This window comes from Scyliorhinus torazame, chromosome 12 (assembly GCF_047496885.1).
Source record: "Scyliorhinus torazame isolate Kashiwa2021f chromosome 12, sScyTor2.1, whole genome shotgun sequence".
Lineage (NCBI taxonomy): Eukaryota > Metazoa > Chordata > Chondrichthyes > Carcharhiniformes > Scyliorhinidae > Scyliorhinus > Scyliorhinus torazame.
Window position 1 is genome coordinate 154,746,556 of NC_092718.1, and position 17,539 is coordinate 154,764,094.

The 17,539-nt window shown below is 44.2% G+C and overlaps 1 protein-coding gene across 4 annotated transcripts in view; it reads left to right on the forward strand.

Annotated features, from left to right (window-relative positions):
* The window catches only part of ap2b1 (adaptor related protein complex 2 subunit beta 1), a 399,172-nt gene that overhangs the window by 197,487 nt on the left and 184,146 nt on the right, over nucleotides 1–17,539 (forward strand). For all 4 annotated transcript variants that reach the window (XM_072469210.1, XM_072469212.1, XM_072469213.1 and 1 more), the window contains one exon: nucleotides 13,245–13,374. In XM_072469210.1, the coding sequence (XP_072325311.1) occupies nucleotides 13,245–13,374 (130 nt within the window). The remainder of the gene's footprint in view (nucleotides 1–13,244; nucleotides 13,375–17,539) is intronic.

The following is a 17,539-nucleotide window of genomic DNA, read 5'->3' on the forward strand; positions in this document are numbered from 1 at the left end:
TTTATTGGATAAACATATGGATGATAATGGCATAGTGTAGGTTAGATGGCTTTTGTTTCGGTGCAACATCGTGGGCCGAAGGGCCTGTACTGCGCTGTATCGTTCTATGTTCTATAATAACCTGTCACGTAACCTGCTGCCTTGATCTCCATTCACCATTATACTGTCCATAGTTTTACATTTCCCTTCCCCCCCAACTTGCTAGTTTAAAGTCCTTGTGACCAACCTATTTATCCTATTCGCTAGAACACTGGTCCCAGAATGGTTCAGGTGAAGACCGTCCCAACGGTACAGGTCCCTCCTGCCCCAGAACTGATGCCAATGCCCCATGAAATGGAATCCCTCTTTCCCGCACCACTCCTTTAGCCACGTGTTAACTTCTCTAATTTTCTCAACCCTATGCCAATTGGCACGTGGCTCGGGTAGTAATCCAGAGATTATAACCGTGGAGGACCTGTTCTTTAATTTAGTCCCTAGTGTTTGATAATCCCCAAACAGGTCCTCTTTCCTAGTCTTACCTATGTTGTTAGTCCCAACGTGGACCACAACAACTGGATCCTCCCCCTCCCTCTCCAAAATCCTTTCAAGCCGATCAGAGATGTCCCTCACCCTGGCACCGGGCAGGCAACATACCATGCGGGACTCTCGATCTGGCTTACAAAGGATGCCATCAATCCCCCTAATTATAGAATCCCCTACAACTACCACTTGTCTTTTTGCTCCCCCCTCTTGAATGGCTTCCTGTACCACGGTGCAGTGGTCAGTCAACGCATCCTTCCTACAGCCCTCTTCCTCATCCACACAGGGAGCAAGTACCTCATACCTGTTGGACAAGGTCAAGGGCTGAGGCTCCTCAACTCCTAAACTCAGGATCCCCCTACCTTCCTCCCTTGCAGTCACACCACTCTGTCCCTGACCACTGTCCGAATTAACAGTACTTATTCTACCGGGTGTGACTGCCTCCTGAAACAAAGCGTCCAGGTAATGTTCCCCCTCCCTGATGTGCCGCAGTGTGTGCAGCTCGGTCTCCAGCTCATCAATTCTGAGCCGAAGTTCCTCGAGCAGCCAACACTTGCAGGTGTGGTCACTGACGGTCTCAATGGGATCCACCAGTTCCATCATCATACAGCAACAGCACATCACCTGTCCAGCCATATTCAACTAGTTAATTAATTTAAATATTTTTTAAAAAAAATTTCTTTATAGAATCTCAAGGATAAACCCGAACACCAACAAAACACAGCCCTCTCCCGCCACTAACCCGAACTCAATCACTCACCTAAACTCAGATGCACTCTGTTCCAATCAGCACTCCGTGACTAAAGGCACTCCTGCCACACCTTTTGTGCACTCACCTCTCCCAGCACTGTCCCGGCTCTCTCCTCCCGCGCTTTTTAAATCTCCTGGCTCTCTCCTCCGGCGCTGTTTTTGCTGTATTACTATACAGCATAGCAGTCCAAAGACGTGCAGGTAGGTGGATTGGCCATGATAAATTGCCCTTAGTGACCAAAAAGGTTAGGAGGGGTATTGGGTTACGGGGATAGGGTGGAAGTGAGGGTTTAAGTGGGTCGGTGCAGACTCGATGGGCCGAATGGTCTGTTCCTGCACTGTGTGTTCTATGTTCAACTAGTTTGCCATTGCTCACCATCCAGGGTTAAGTATGAATAACAAACCACCAATTTACATACCAGGGAGTGCCTATGAAACTACACAGTAGAGAAGACCATGGATGGTTACGATCCCAGCTGATGTTGCTACTGGACAGAAATATCCCAGAATGGAAACCTGGCTCAATAGAACCTAACTTTTACTTTATTATTGGAATTATGGTTGAACAGAGTCACATGACTGCCAATTAGTGTTTTACAAAAGAATAAAACATTTATTAAACATGAAAAGATTGACTATAACACAATACTACTTCACCCCACCTATTTCTTAACAGATGTACAAAGATTTTTCAGGATAACACATCTACAGAGTATATCTTGCATATATTGTTCTTGGTCAGTATACAGTCCCTGTAGAACAGCAGGTTAGGCATACCACTCCCTGAAACGAAGTGGCAGGCGTCACCCAATACAACCTCTATGGTTTTTTTCATCAAATCTCATACCTCCTTTTATCCCCTTAACTTCAGTCACCCTGGGACTTGCCTTTCATTCCTGATTTCTAGAACTATGTGTTCTTTAGCTTCTGGGAATTACTTTCTTGCCCATACTCCATTGTCCTGCTTCTCCGCTGCTGTCAGTTTCTGTGAGAACAGCTACCTCTCCAGCTACCGAGTACCAACTGCTTCTGGGCCCAGTTTTAAACTAAACCCCAAAATTATTTCCAACCTAAAGTGGCCCGTGATTGCTAAGCAACAGCCTAGTCTTTCTTAACGCTTGTTTGCTTTCACATCGTAAACCTTTTAATCACAATGGAGGCAAAGTTTGAAATGAAAAACCAAAACCCACTTACATGCAAGTCCCTTTGTTTAATATGAATCGAACTAAAGTTTTAACCCTTTCTTACACTGAGACACAAAATTAACCTTACTTAACTCTATACCTTATTTCTAATATCCAACGATACAAATATATATAACATAAATCTACCTCTGTTTCCTGACAAATCTATGAGGAACAACAGTGGGCCACACAGCCCATTGAGCCTGCTTCGCCATTCAGTACAACCATGGCTGATCTTGGGTTTCATCTCCCATTTTCCTGCCCGCTCCCCATATCCCTCAATTCCCTGAGACCGAAAATGTGCTATTCCACCCTTGAAACTATTCAACTATGGAACATCCACAAACTTCTGAGCGAAGTAATTTCTGCTCACCTTGGTCCTAAATGATCGGCCACTTATCCTGAGTCTGTGCCCCTGTGTGTTAGTTTCTTCGACCAGTGGAAATGGAATCCCAGAATCTTTATAGAAAGCGCTGGCTCTCTGAAAGAACATACCACCTAATCTCACTCCCCTGCATCATCCCCGTAACTGTACATTCTTTTCACACAGCAATCCGATTTCCTTCTGACTACCTCAATCGAACCTGCCTCCACCATAATCTCAGGAAGCTCGGTCCAGACTCCAATCACCCTCTGGGCGAAAAAACGTTTCCTCTCTATGTCTACCCGATCAAGCTCATTTAGAATCTTGTATGTTTCTTGAGATTGTCTCTTCTTTCTTCTAAACTCCAGAGAATATAAACCTAATTTACTCAGCCTCTCCTCATAGGACAATCCCAGGGACCAATTCCGTGAACTTTTGTTGTACTGCCTCCAAAGCAAGTATACCCTTTCACTGTTGCTTCACAGCTCCAGGGTACCAGGTTCAATTCCCGGCTTGGGTCACTGTCCGTGCGGAGTCTGCATGTTCTCCCCGTGTCTGCGTTGGTTTCCTCCCACAAGTCCTGAAAGACGTGTTGTTAGGTGAATTGGACATTCTGAATTCTCTCTCTGTGTACCCAAACAGGCGCCAGAGTGTGGCAACTAGGGGATTTTCACAGTAACTTCATTGCAGTGTTAATGTAAGCCTAGCTGTGCCAATAATAAAGATTATTATTAAACCTGGAGTCTAAAACTGCGCACACTGCTCCAGATGTGGTCCGACTGTAGCAAGATTTCTTAATTCTTGCAATCTAATTCAGTCATTTCAAAGTCAGGGTCGTGACCCACGGGTGGGTTGCTGGGCGGGTGGGTGTCAGGAGGATCGCAGAGCCATGCATCGCAGCGTTCCCCAATCGCGCAAATTAGTGCCCAACGGCCGCAGCAGCCTGGAGCCGAGTGAGAAAGACCGGTTCCTCCTCGCGTCAGCCCGCTGACCTTGGAGACGATGTCATGCAATGAAGTCTTCTGCCTGCTGATGCAGCACAGAGCACGTCAGGTGGGGCTGACGTCACATGTTTCGGGTGCAAGAGAGATTCCTACATCTTGCAGCTGCCAACAGTGCTGGTGTGAATTCTAGGGCCTTCTGGTGAACAACCCATGAAGAAGAAGCTGAAAACAGGAACAAAGCTGCATATAAAGTTGAAGACTTGAGGTGTGGGTTATGAATTGCACCACTGCAAATCAGGATTCAAAGTTCATGTGTATTATATGCAATGAAGTTGGCAAATGAAAGTTTAAAACCCTCAAAACTTCAAATACATTTGAAGACTAAGCATGGTGAGTTTGAGGGCAAAGGTCTTTTTTTTTTTCAATGGATGCAGTGAGATCTTAAATCATCAGCTGAAGTCATTATCAGAAATGTAACATTGAATAACAAAGCAAGTGAGATCGTGAGGACCAAACAGGCTCACCTTTTTGTTTTATAAATTTAGAGTACCCAATTCATTTTTTTCAGTTAAGGGGCAATTTAGCATGACCAAACCACCTACTCTGCGCATCTTTGGGTTGTGGGGGCGAAACCCACGCAACCACGGGCAGAATGTGTAAACTCCACACGGACAGTGACCCAGAGCCTGGATTGAACTTGGGACCTCGGCGCCGTGAGGCAGCAGTGCTAACCACTGCACCACCATGCTGCCCTCCAAGCAGGCTCACCTGTCATATTAAAGCTAAGTTAAAACTGTTATGTGCGAAGGTCGGCTGCCGTGAGTCGCGCAGCTCAGCCGGCGTGGGTCATGGAGGTCCGTCGGCTATGGTCGCAAAGCTCTCCCGGCATGGGTCACGAAGCTCGGCTGCCGTGGGCCGTGAAGGTCCGTCGGCTATGGTCGCAAAGCTCTCCCGGCATGGGTCACGAAGCTCGGCTGCCGTGGGTCGCGGAGGTCGGCTGGTATGGGTCGCGAAGGATGGCTGGTTGGTAAAAATGGGTCCCAGGCAAAAAGGTTTGAAAAACACTACTCTAATTTCCCTGCAATAAAGGCCAACATGCCAATTGCCTTTCTAGTTGCTTGCTGCACCTGCATGCTAACTTTGTGTTCATTGTACACGCACATAAGAAGTCTCTTTGAACATCAATACTTGTTTCTCACCTTGTGAAAAATATTTTGCTTTTTTATTGTTCTAACCAAAATGAATAGCTTCACACTTCCCTATATCATACTCCGCCTGCCATCTTGTTACCCACTCACTTAATTTGCCTTCATCGCTTTGCAGCTTCTCTGTGTCATCTCCTTGGCTTACCTTTTCACCAAGCTTGGTATCATCAGCAAACTTGGGAAGCTTACTCTTCCAAATCCAAATATCCCAGTTGTTTCCTTATTGAGATTGCTGCACAATTTGCCCTGCAACCACTTTCCTTTTTAAGGAATTTACCTGGTTCTCTTTTTAAAAAATGTGCCATGGTTTTCTGACCAACAAATTGCTGGTGTCACTTCTACAATTCCATTGTTCCTTTCGAAACTCAAATATTTCTAATTTGCTTCAACGTCATTATCATAGATTATCATAGAATTTACAGTGCAGAAGGAGGCCATTCGGCCCATCGAGTCTGCACCGGCTCTTGGAAAGAGCACCCTACCCAAGGTCAACACCTCCACCCTATCCCCATAACCCAGTAACCCCACCCAACACCAAGGGCAATTTTGAACACTAAGGGCAATTTATCATGGCCAATCCACCTAACCTGCACATCTTTGGATTGTGGGAGGAAACCAGAGCACCCGGAGGAAACCCACGCACACACGGGAGGATGTGCAGACTCCGCACAGACAGTGACCCAAGACGGAATCGAACCTGGGACCCTGGAGCTGTGAAGCAATTGTGCTATCCACAATGCTACTGTGCTGCCCTTGAGCTTAAAACTTGAGTCCATCTAGTCCTACAACTCTGATGAATCTAATTCTCCATACCTAGAAAATTGGCCAGCCCACTCTTCCTCTACATTCCATCTCCAAGGGGGTAACTCCCAGCCTGGACCATCTTTCCCCAAAATTAAATCCTCAAAGTTGAGGAAACCGCTTTGTAACTCTTCTCTGGATTCCTGTGAATAACTTGCATCTTTCACATGATACAGAGAGTAAATCTCAATACCACACGCCTATAATAAATAAAAATGGAAAATGCTGGAAATGCTCAGCAGGTCCCAATGACCTGAAACATTAACTCTTTTTCTCTCTCCAGTGATGTTGCCTGCATTTTCTGTTTTAATTTCAGATTTCCAGTATTCGTGATTTTCTGCTTTTTGAAGCCTCATCAATGCCAGCTACAATTTCAATATCAGCATCTTCAAGTTTTAAGCATGCCCTTAACTGTTCATTCCAACATTTTATTTGTTACCATGACTTTGTTAAATAGTGAAGTGTTACCACAAGCGTGTTACCATATATTGCACTCTCTCTCATCCCTGGTCTCATGCCTTTGCACTTATTTGTATTAAATTTAATCTCCCACCTCTCCATCCTGACATAACCTGTCTAGGTTCCTTTTGACTAATTGCACATTGATTAACATCATTGGCCACTGCACCCAACCTGATACAATCTGTCATGGCGAACCTCGGAAACCACATCACTTCCTCTTCTGAGTTTTCAGCAAATCTCGGAGACTGATCAGAGCTGAAGACGGGCCTTTAAAACCTGCAGTCAAGGTCTGGACACAGTTGGTCAGAGTTGTTGTTTTGCTGTTATGTTTGGTAAATGGGTACATGTAAGTAGTTTTCTGCCTGTAAATAAATAGTTGTTGCCTTCATCCACTGGTGGTTGCCCGGAGTTTTGTCATTACATTGGTGACGAGGAACAAAGAAATCAGCTCTCCAGTTGTAAGGACAAGAGAAGAAGGTCTTTCCAGTTTGATTCAAAGCAATTTCAGTACACTTCTTTTGCTCAGCTTGAACCTTTTGATCCAGATGAAGAAGATTGGGTGCAATACATAGAACATATGCATTACTTTTTCAGAGGGGGGAAAAGAAACTGAGAATTAATTTGCTCAAACAGTTCGCTGCACCCAGACATACAGTGTAATAAGAAGTTTGATCTACCCTGAGGCCCCTGAATCAGAATCCTTCACTGAACATGTGGAGTTGGTTAGGAATCATTAACATCCAAAACCTTCTATCATTCTTCAGAGATGTAAATTTAATCCGGCAGGAAGGGTCCCACGCAAATTTGTTCTGGTCTTCATGGCCAGATTAAGGAAACTAACAGAATATTGATTTGATTTGTTTTATTATCACATGTGCCGAAGTACGGTGGAAAGTATTTTTCTGCCGCCAAGGGAACGTGCACAGCAAGTACATTGTAGACAAAAAAATAATCGACAGAGTACATTGACAAATGGTACATCGACAAACAGTGATTGGTTGCGGTTCGGAACAAGGGGCCAAACAAAGCAAATACATGAGCAAGAGCAGCATAGGGCATCGTGAATAGTGTTCTTACAGGGAACAGATCAGTCCAAGGGAGAGTTGTTGAGGAGTCTTGCAGCTGTGGGGAAGAAGCTGTTCCTATGTCTGAATGTGCGGATCTTCAGACTTCTGTATCTTCGGTCTGATGGAAGGTCTGGAAGAAGGCAAAGTCTGGGTGGGAGGGAACTCTGATAATGCTGCCTGCCTTCCTGAGGCAGCGGGAGGTGTAGACAGAATCAATGTGCGGGTGGCAAGCTTGTGTGATGTGTTGGGCTGAGTTCACCACACTCTACAGTTTCTTGCGATCTTGGACTGAGCAGTTGCCATACCAAGCTGTGATGCAGATAGGGGAGAGATGCGGGTTTTGGGATGCAGTGTGTTTCAGGTGCGGTAGAAGAGGTCACTTAACTCATTAACTCATAGATGTTAAGAACCAGCAGAGCCTACCCAGCCCAGGAAGTAGGCAGAAGCCAATCTCAGTCCACAGTATCGGGGAGTACCAGTCACCTGAGCGGAAAGTGTTAACATTGAACCACATTAACAAAGAAAAAGTGGCTCCAATAACCGTGGACTAGTAAATGTACTAGTAAATGGACACCCTTTCAAGATGGAAGTGGACACTGGTGACTGTCATAGGGGAAGAAACTTCCCGTTACTTACAAAGCGAGGTCCAACCGTTGAGGCTGGCCAAATTAGACTGATATCCCAAAGTCAAGATCGAGGATCTTTATGCTAAATCCGCTGGCAGCTTCACGTTTAGATATGAGTAGCACTTGCAATTCGATGAATCTTCCCGAGAGTGTGTGACCATCAACATGCACAAGGGCTTGTACGAATATACCCATTTACCATTTGGAGTATTGTCAGCATGATTTTTCAGCGCACAATGGAAAATCTATTACAGGGATTACTAGAGTTACAGTTTATTTAAATGATGTACTAATTACCGGTTCCACAGGAGTGGAATGCTTAGCCAACTTGGAGGAGGTATTAAAGAGGTACCCAAACGCTGGTGTGCGCTTAAGGAGAGAGAATTGTACATTTCAAGCCAGTGAGGTGATCTATTTAGGTTAGAAAGTAGACGCAAAAGGACTGCACCCTATGGAAGAAAGAATAAGAGCCATATGGGATACGCCTGCTCCAAAAAACACTGCAGGGTTGACGTCCTTCTTGGGGATGATAAACTATTACAGTAAATTCATCCCGAATTTGGCCACCTTGTTAGTACTTTTACATATTTAAGGAACACCAAAAGTGGTTTTGGAGGGCATCTCAAGATTAGGCTTTCAATCAGATAAAGCGAAGACGTCTGTCCACTAGTCTACTCGTCAATTTTGGGTTAAAAAAGGAGCTTGTCCTTACCTGCGATGTGTCTCCATTTGGAATCTGAGCCGTACTTTCTCATCGATTAAATGATGGAACAGAGAGGCTAACCGCTTGTGTATCCAGAACCCTCTGAAGCGGAAAAGAAATACTCCCAAATCAAAAAAGAATGGTTAGAAGTCGTGTTCAGCATCAAAAAATTCCACCAATCTGTATATGGAGGGCATTTCACAATAGTGACGGGACTATAAACCATTATTAGGGTTAGTCAGAGAAGATGACGGAATCCCTCCCATTGCCTCTGTCTGGGCGATAATGCTCACAGCATATGAATACACATTGGAGCATCGACCAATGCTAACGCCAATGCTTTTGTGTCATCTTCCATTACCCAGAGGTTCAACACCCTCCACAGGTTCCAGAAGAAATTGTAATGACTTTAAACTTCTTAGAAATGCCGCCTGGAACCACAAAACAAATCAGAACTTGGACAAAAAGTGACCCTGTCCTGTCAAAAATCAAGAATATGGTATTAAGCGGGGGTTTCTATGGTCAACCTTCAGAGGCAATGATGCCTTATTTGACCCTAAAGACGAACTAAGCTGTGTAGACAGTGTGTTCGTTAAGGGGTCACGAACGGTTGTTCCCAATCCCAGAAGACTTATTGGAGGAATTGCATAGTGCCCATCCAGGCATATCTAAAGTGAAAACGTTGGCAAGAAGCTACGCATGGTGGCCTGGTGTTGACGCCAATGTCACAAACATTGTTGAACATTGTGACCAATGTCAGGAACAATGGCGCTTGCCCACTGCTACCTCCTTGCACCCATGGGAATGGCCTCTAAATCAATTTTTAAAACGTTAAACATTAACAGGTCTAATATCACTGGAAACTGTTTCCACTGATAGCTCCCAGTTTGCTACCACCCTTTGCTTATCTACTATTCGTTTGGACATTAATCTAACCGTATACACTTTCCCTTCTCTCCATGAGTACACACCCGGTGGGGCAGCCTGTTGTCTCGTACACTGTCCAATGCCCATCTGAAATTTAGACAGATAACATCCACTGTCTCACTTCTATGCATCAAATCTAAGACCACCTCAAAGAAATGCATTTAATTGTTCAAACAGGACCTGTCATTTCTGAATTTCTGCAGGTTATGTCAAATCATGCTGCACTTTCAGATGATCACATGGGTGGCATGGTAGCGCAATGGGTAGCACCGTTGCTTCACAGTTCCAGGGTCCCAGGTTCAATTCCGGGCTTGGGTCACTGTGGAGTCTGCACGTGCTCCCCATGTCTGTATGGGTTTCCTCCGGTTACTCCGGTTTCCCCCCACAAGTTCCAAAAGTCGTGCTGTTAGGTAATTTGGATATTCTGAATTCTCCCTCCGAGTACCCAAACAGGCACTGGCTTGTGGCGATTAGGGGTTTTTCACAGTAACTTAATTGCAGTGTTAATGTAAGCCTACTTGTGACAATAAAGATTTATTATTATGTGTTCATTTTAAGATTACAACGGCGTCAGGACAGATAGCAAACAACACCACTGTGCTACCGTGCCGCCCATATTTATAATCTCTTTCAGATGGTCCCATGTGCTATCCCTCAGGAAAGTCTCAAACGCTCTCCTCACAATGGACGCAAGTTTCATCAAGCTATTGTTCTAAGGGTTATCCCTTGCTCCCTCTTTTATTCTTGAAGATGACATTCCCTACTTTGCAAGTCATTAGGATGTTCTATTACTAGCACCGAACCCAGGACTGCCTCCGCTGTGGGTTCCCTTGATTGTATAAAAGGTTCTTAAACATTTCAGTAAACTCTAGCTTGTCTGTACTATATCCCAGTTTGTGTAAAGAAAAAGAAAATCCCCCATGATTATGGCTGAGGCATTAACACTGAACTCTTCTGACCTCAATCAGCAGTGCATGCAGCACTTTATTTTGTGTTGGTCTGTAACATACTCTAATATCAAGCCTTTCCATCCCTGTCTTTCAGACCCACCCCAAGTGATACTCTGCCTGTTCTTATTTCATTCCTCTCAACCATGAAAATTTTCCCTGAAAAATTGAACCATTGCATCCCTTCTGTTTCTTCTTGAAGCACACATTGGTCCGCTAATGTTTCTCCAAATGGCCTCTTCCTTCGCCATTTCAGTAAATCCCACAAAATCTTAGCTCATCCACAGCACATCCATTTTATTTATTATGCTCTTACCAGTAATATGAATGCATCTCAGATCATTCTTTGTCAGCCTCGGTGTATTGACATGAATCTTTCCTAGCAAATGTTCAAAATTATACTTCTCATCTGCTTTCCTAGGTGTCATGCGCCCCCCCCATTCAATGAGCCAAAATTAATGTTCAGTTTATGTGAATGCTGTTCGAATGGGGCAGCACAGTAGCACAAGTGGATAGCACTGTGGCTTCACAGTGCCAGGTCCCAGGTTCGATTCCCTGCTGGGTCGCTGTCTGTGCGGAGTCTGCACGTTCTCCCCGTGTCTGCGTGGGTTTCCTCCGGGTGCTCCCGTTTCCTCCCACAGTCCAAAGACATGCAGGTTAGGTGGACTGGTCATGCTAAATCGCCCTTAGTGTCCAAAAAAAGGTTAGATGGGGTTATTGGGTTACGGGGATAGGGTGGAAGTGAGGGCTTAAGTGGGTCAGTGCAGACTCGATGGGCCGAATGGCCTCCTTCTGCATTGTATGTTCTATATGTTCTACAACATTCCCTTCCCCCAGAAGTCATCCCATTAGGCCAAGAATTTAAACCCCCTCTTGTTTTCAGCATATATTGACCTGCCTAATCTGACCATCATAGAACATAGAACATACAGTGCAGAAGGAGGCCACTCGGCCCATCGAGTCTGCACCGACCCACTTAACCCTCGATTCCACCCTATCCCCGTAACCCAATAACCCCACCAAACCTTTTTGGTCACTAAGGGCAATTTAGCATGGCCAATCCACCTAACCTGCACGTCTTTGGACTGTGGGAGGAAACCGGAGCACCCGGAGGAAACCCACGCAGACACTGGGAGAACATGCAGACTCCACACAGTGACCCAGCGAGGAATTGAACCTGGGACCCTGGCGCTGTGAAGCCACAGTGCTATCCACTTGTTGGTCCGTGCTGCCCTGAAATACGTCCTGAGGAGAACGTGGAAAAAATCGTGGATCCTTCAAAAAAATCTGACATGTGGTGCAGAGAGTAAATCTGAGATAAGAGTCTGGAAATCCTTTGTCTACAAATATTTCCTTGCCTCCTCAGGTTCCCTATTAACCACCTGAATTTTATACTAATTTGCATTATTTGTTAAATGAATTGTGACTTCTGGCATCTCGCCTCCCCATTGTAGGATTTTAACATTTTGTTTTTGTAAATTTACAGTACCCAATTATTTATTTTTTCCAATTAAGGGGCAGTTTAGCGTGGCCAATCCACCTAACCTGCACATCTTTGGGTTGTGGGGGTGAAACCCACACGGACAGTGACCCAGGGCCGGGATTCGAACCCGGGTCCTCAGTGCCGCAGTCCCACTGCTATCCACTGCGCCACATGCCGCCCTAGGAGTTTACCATTTTAACCACAAGTCCTGAATCTCGTTACCAGCAGTGCTACATTCTGAAGTAAACGGTGGATGGAGGGTTGTTGGGGGCACTCTGCTTTTGGCAGGCATGTATTGAAGAAACCAGACAATCAAATATGTTTGCATATTTCTTCATGACCCCACATTGATTTACTGAGAGTCTACTGATTCGGGAGCCTGATCTGAGCTGTTAAGAGACAATTTCACTGCATCCCATTGCATTGTAATGGTAGTGTAATAGGAAATGCACCAAATGTATTGCCAGTTAGAGATAGTTTTCCTAGTTTGTCAAACATGGATTCAATTCAGCCTAACTTCTTTCGCTGCCAATATTGGTTAGATAATGGTGTCAGAAGAGGCTTGAAGCTGTGTAACAGATCTGCCAATCTATTGGTGGTTACATATTCAATCAATTAACAATTTTTTAGCAGACATCCACCTTGTGGCAGCACGGTAGCATTGTGGATAGCGCAATTGCTTCACAGCTCCAGGGTCCCAGGTTTGATTCCGGCTTGGGTCACTGTCTGTGCGGAGTCTGCACATCCTCCCCGTGTGTGCGTGGGTTTCCTCCGGGTGCTCTGGTTTCCTCCCACAGTCCAAAGAAGTGCAGGTTAGATGGATTGGCCATGATAAATTGCCCTTAGTATCCAAAATTGCCCTTGGTGTTGGGTGGGGTTACTGGGTTATGGGGATAGGGTGGGGGTGTTGACCTTGGGTGGGGTGCTCTTTCCAAGAGCTGGTGCAGACTCGATGGGCCGAATGGCCTCCTGCACTGTAAATTTTATGATTCTATGATTGTGTGCACTTGCCAATTTGCAGAGTAGTTTCTGACTCCAGAGCATTTCAGTCGTGAGTATGAATGAATCCTTGAGGTAAATGAGGGAGGGTAAGTCACTTGGGATGCTTTAGTTCTCCCACAAACAAAATGGCACTAGCTAAGGCTTAAGTAGTAGGTATTTTCGGTAGTAGGTAGGTATGTTCCAGGGGTAGTGAATGTTTCCAAGACATGAAGAAAAAGAAAAATACACACCTTTCTGATGCACTGTTTTTTTTTCTCCAGCTTTGGTGTGATCCCCACAAGTCCACTTCCAATTCACACTCCATTAATGCCAAATCAGAGCATTGACATTTCCTTACCACTGAATACCATTGGCCCAGTGATGAAAATGGAACCGCTGAATAATCTTCAGGTAAGACCTTATATTCTGTATTGAAGGTGGTTAGAGCATCAATTTGAATTTGCTCTCTTTGTGTCATGATCCAAGTCCCATATGAATTAGCCTTGGCCATGCATTTACCTGAGAGTTGGAAGATAAACATTTGAGAATGTTGCAGATGTTTATACGTGGTCATTTTGCTGAATGATGGACCTATTTCAAATAAATAGTAAACTCTCTGGGGATTCAGTAGTTTGTCCTCTATCCTGTTCCTTGCTGCCCTTACCGGAATATTCAATATGAACTTAATGAGGACCCTGTCAAAGAGTGGGGGCGGGGGGGATCAGAATAGATGGGAAGCTTATTATGTTGAAACACCCTGTTGAAAAGGATTTCTGTGCAAATACATGAGGCAGGCAGGATGATGATGAGTAACTCATGAGCAAGAGCATACTGCTTTTTTCATGTGTGCCATGAGGGGTCTAAATTCCATATATGTCAGTATTTGAGAAGAGTATAGAGAATAGATGCTAGCTGGGCATTTAGTTTAGTAGAGGCTGTTTAAAGTTCATAGTCTAGATTTCATAAACTGCAAAGGCTTTGCCTAATCCAGGATTGCCTCACCCGACTTGAGTCGATTTGTGTAAGTTCATTCTTGCTTTCATTGATATTGACCTTTCAGGCTTTTTATTTGGGTTTGGTCCTCTGCATTATGCTGCGGTTGCTGGTGACGGAAATGGCCAGTGAAAGTCATTCACCTAGCTTTCTACCTCCTGTTGAATCTCATTCTTTTTAACCCCCATGGTGTCTTTGACAAGTGTGAATACATCACTTTCCTGAACATGGCCATGATGCTATGTTCGCATTCGCTTGCTTTGTCTTGCTAGGCAACAAGAGAAGAAAAGGGAACAGCGCTGAATACAGCTCTGGCTGCATCTTACAACTTGGTGAAGCGTGAATGAAGGCCCAGAATGCTGTCAAACAGCGTGTCAGTCCAGGCTGTATTGCATAACACAAACTGTGCCAGCCCTTTGAACCTCTCTGGGGCTTTTGTTGAAGAAAAACTAGACTCCAGTCAGTAAGTTTGGTTCAAAAAGAAATCTGTTGGAGGAAAGGGTCCCTATTAAAAAAGCTAAATATTTCAGCTTTGATCCATTCTCCAGAATAAACCAACCATATTTAAATCATACCAACAATATTTTATTTTGTTTTGTCACTTTTATGATGCTAAAAATTAATCCACAGCTTCTGATCGAGAAATTAAGTGAATTGATGTCATTGTACATTAAACAGACCTGTAAATGCATCTCCTGGCACATCATGTGTTTGCAGTAAGCTCAGATAGTTAATATTAGCACTATTGAAGGAGCAAGTGTTTTCTATTCCGTAGAAGCAATTTGTAATCTTCCATACCTGTCATTCATATATGTGACAGCAAGGTCTGCATTATTAATAATGTATAAATGCGCATATATGCCAGTTTCTGTTGCAGGAGCTTTTCTTGCTTGGTTGAGGTACTCTTGAGACTAACTGTACCATTACAGTGGGGGTTTAGTTGTAATGAAATTGCACAGTATGCAAATAAGCACTAGTTTCAACTATCCGAAAACCAATATTTACTGCAGGTAGCCTGAATTTCTAATAGACAATTATTTGATAGTTGCAGATGCCATTCGGATGTAGAAACAATGATTGTCCACATCCCAGAGCAGCAGCAATTTTGCCCCTATTCACTTTGATTTAAAGGTCAGGCTGTATTAATAAGCAGCAAGGATATTGAAATGCCTATGATTGGCACCCAGCTGGCAATGAGAATCGCTGATACACATTGGTGTCAAAAAACCAATCCAAGTGTTAATATTTTTGTGATTAGCACTTTCATACACTAGCAGGCTGTAGGGATTGAATAATGAAAAAAATTATCGCAGTGTGTTCCATCCAAGTCAAAGCAAATACATTTCTATTCATTAAATGGCTTGCAAGGAGTGAAATGTTTGATATGCTTATTTCTACAAAGTATTTTTGCATTCATTTATTGGAGGGTTAGCTTTTTATTGCTCCTCGGCACGAACCCATGTACACCAGGTGTGTATGCTGAATTAAATTAACTGCTCTTAAGCCAGAACAGTGTTGGAGGTGCCACAATAGTCGCTGGATAAAAAGAGAAAGGGAACATGAGCCAGAATTCCCAATTTGATTTGTATGCAATGCGATGCAAAGTATGCATGCCCAGTGGGGATCCACCTTGGCTCTGAGGCCTACCCTTGCCAAGCCTGATGAAGCTCACTGTCTGGGCTCCCATGTGCACAATGGATTCTCAGGCTAAGTATTCGGATGAATGTTGGTGGCGCCTCCAAGGAATTCTATCATTGTTGGTCAGAAGGCAAAAGAATCGGTCCTGAAACTGGGAATGGGTCGAGTACCCAGAATTCAAATTGAATCGAAGTAGAGGAGCGAAATTATGTAATACCTGACCCTAGATGTGCGTAACGTTCCTTTTAAAAAGTGGCGGCACGGTGGCGCAGTGGTTAGCACTGCTGCCTCACAACGCTGAGGACCCGGATTCGATCCCAGCCCCGGGTCACTGTCCATGTGGAGTTTGCACATTCTCCCTGTGACTGCGTGGGTCTCACCCTCACAACCCAAAGATGTGCAGGGTAGGTTAATTGACCACGCTAAATTGCCCCTTAATTGGAAAAAAAGAATTGGGTACTGTAAATTTACATTTTTTAAAAAAATCATGCCTTTTAAATGTGAAAGATTGGGGTGTCTAGTGCAGAACATTAATGCTGCCCAAACTTTATGATTTCAGATAGGGTCATAGAATCATAGAATTTACAGCGCAGAAGGAGGCCATTCGGCCCATCCAGTCTACACCGGCTCTTGGAAAGAGCACCCACTTAAGGCCACACCTCCACCCTATCCCCATAACCCAGTAACCCCATCCAACACTAAGGGCAATTTTGACACTAAGGGCAATTTAGCATGGCCAATCCACCTAACCTGCATATCTTTGAACTGTGGGAGGAAACCAGAGCACCCGGAGGAAACCCACGCACACACGGAGAGAACGTGCAGACTCCGCACAGACAGTGACCCAAGCCAGGAATCGAACCTGTGAAGCAATTGTGCTAACCACTATGCTACCGTGCTGCCCTCCAGCTATGGTTCTCAGACTATTTTTATACCTTTGGAAATGGCGGAGAAAAGCACTTTGTATTTGCATTATGTGCTTCTCATGGGTCAAATCTGTCCAAATTGGAGCAGGGAATTTACAGGAATTAATATAGATTCCCAAAAGTGATTCTTCTCAGCCTGGCCTTAATAGAATTTGGTTCCACAATTCTGGGTCCTAATGGTGGATATCCTGACTCCGTGCTCTCTGTATTAGAATATGTCCTATTCGTTTTAGCGGAATCATTTTAGTGGTGCACATTAGGGTTCTTTTGCCAAAGAATTGTGCACTTCATCGGTGTGCCAGGTATGTAATAATTCATTGCTTACACAGTACTGATATTCATCAAATATACAATAACTGTGGATGAAAATGCAATAATATTTTGCCAATCTATTGTAATTATGGTGAATGAAACATATTTAGTCATACCTATTGCAGACTTCACACTACACAAGTATGTGTCTGAGTGTCTGAATTTATTGAGTTGTGTTAATTGACGAAGAAGTTGTGTTTTGAACCCTTGCGTATCAACAAATCTAACTCTGTTTACCTACAATATAATGTCACAGGCGTTTACTCCTGGATAAAGGGAGGGGCATAACTTCAAAGATTCCTAATGGCTTGACTGGGCACCTTAGCGGGCATTCAGAAAAGATCAGACTTGTTTGTGCTGCTATGAAAGCTGAATACTCCAAAAGGCTTTTTGCAGAATGCTCTTCCGATGCCATGGTGATGGTTCTGTGAGAGGTCTGTGTTGGAAAGAAAACTCCCAAGATATGTGAAAGTGCCGTTCTGTTGACATTTTATTGGCAATTTATGGGATGTTTTCCACTTCTAAAAACCAGTGTGGTATGTTAGACTTGCCACTTGTTTTGATGATAACTAGTACAAGTGCGAACTTGAGTTTCTGCTGAGTGAGTTACAGGGAATTATATAGAACGTATGGCACAGAAACAAACCATTTGGCTGACTGATCCTATGTCTATTTTTATGTGCCACATGAGTCCCTCCCCTCTTCAT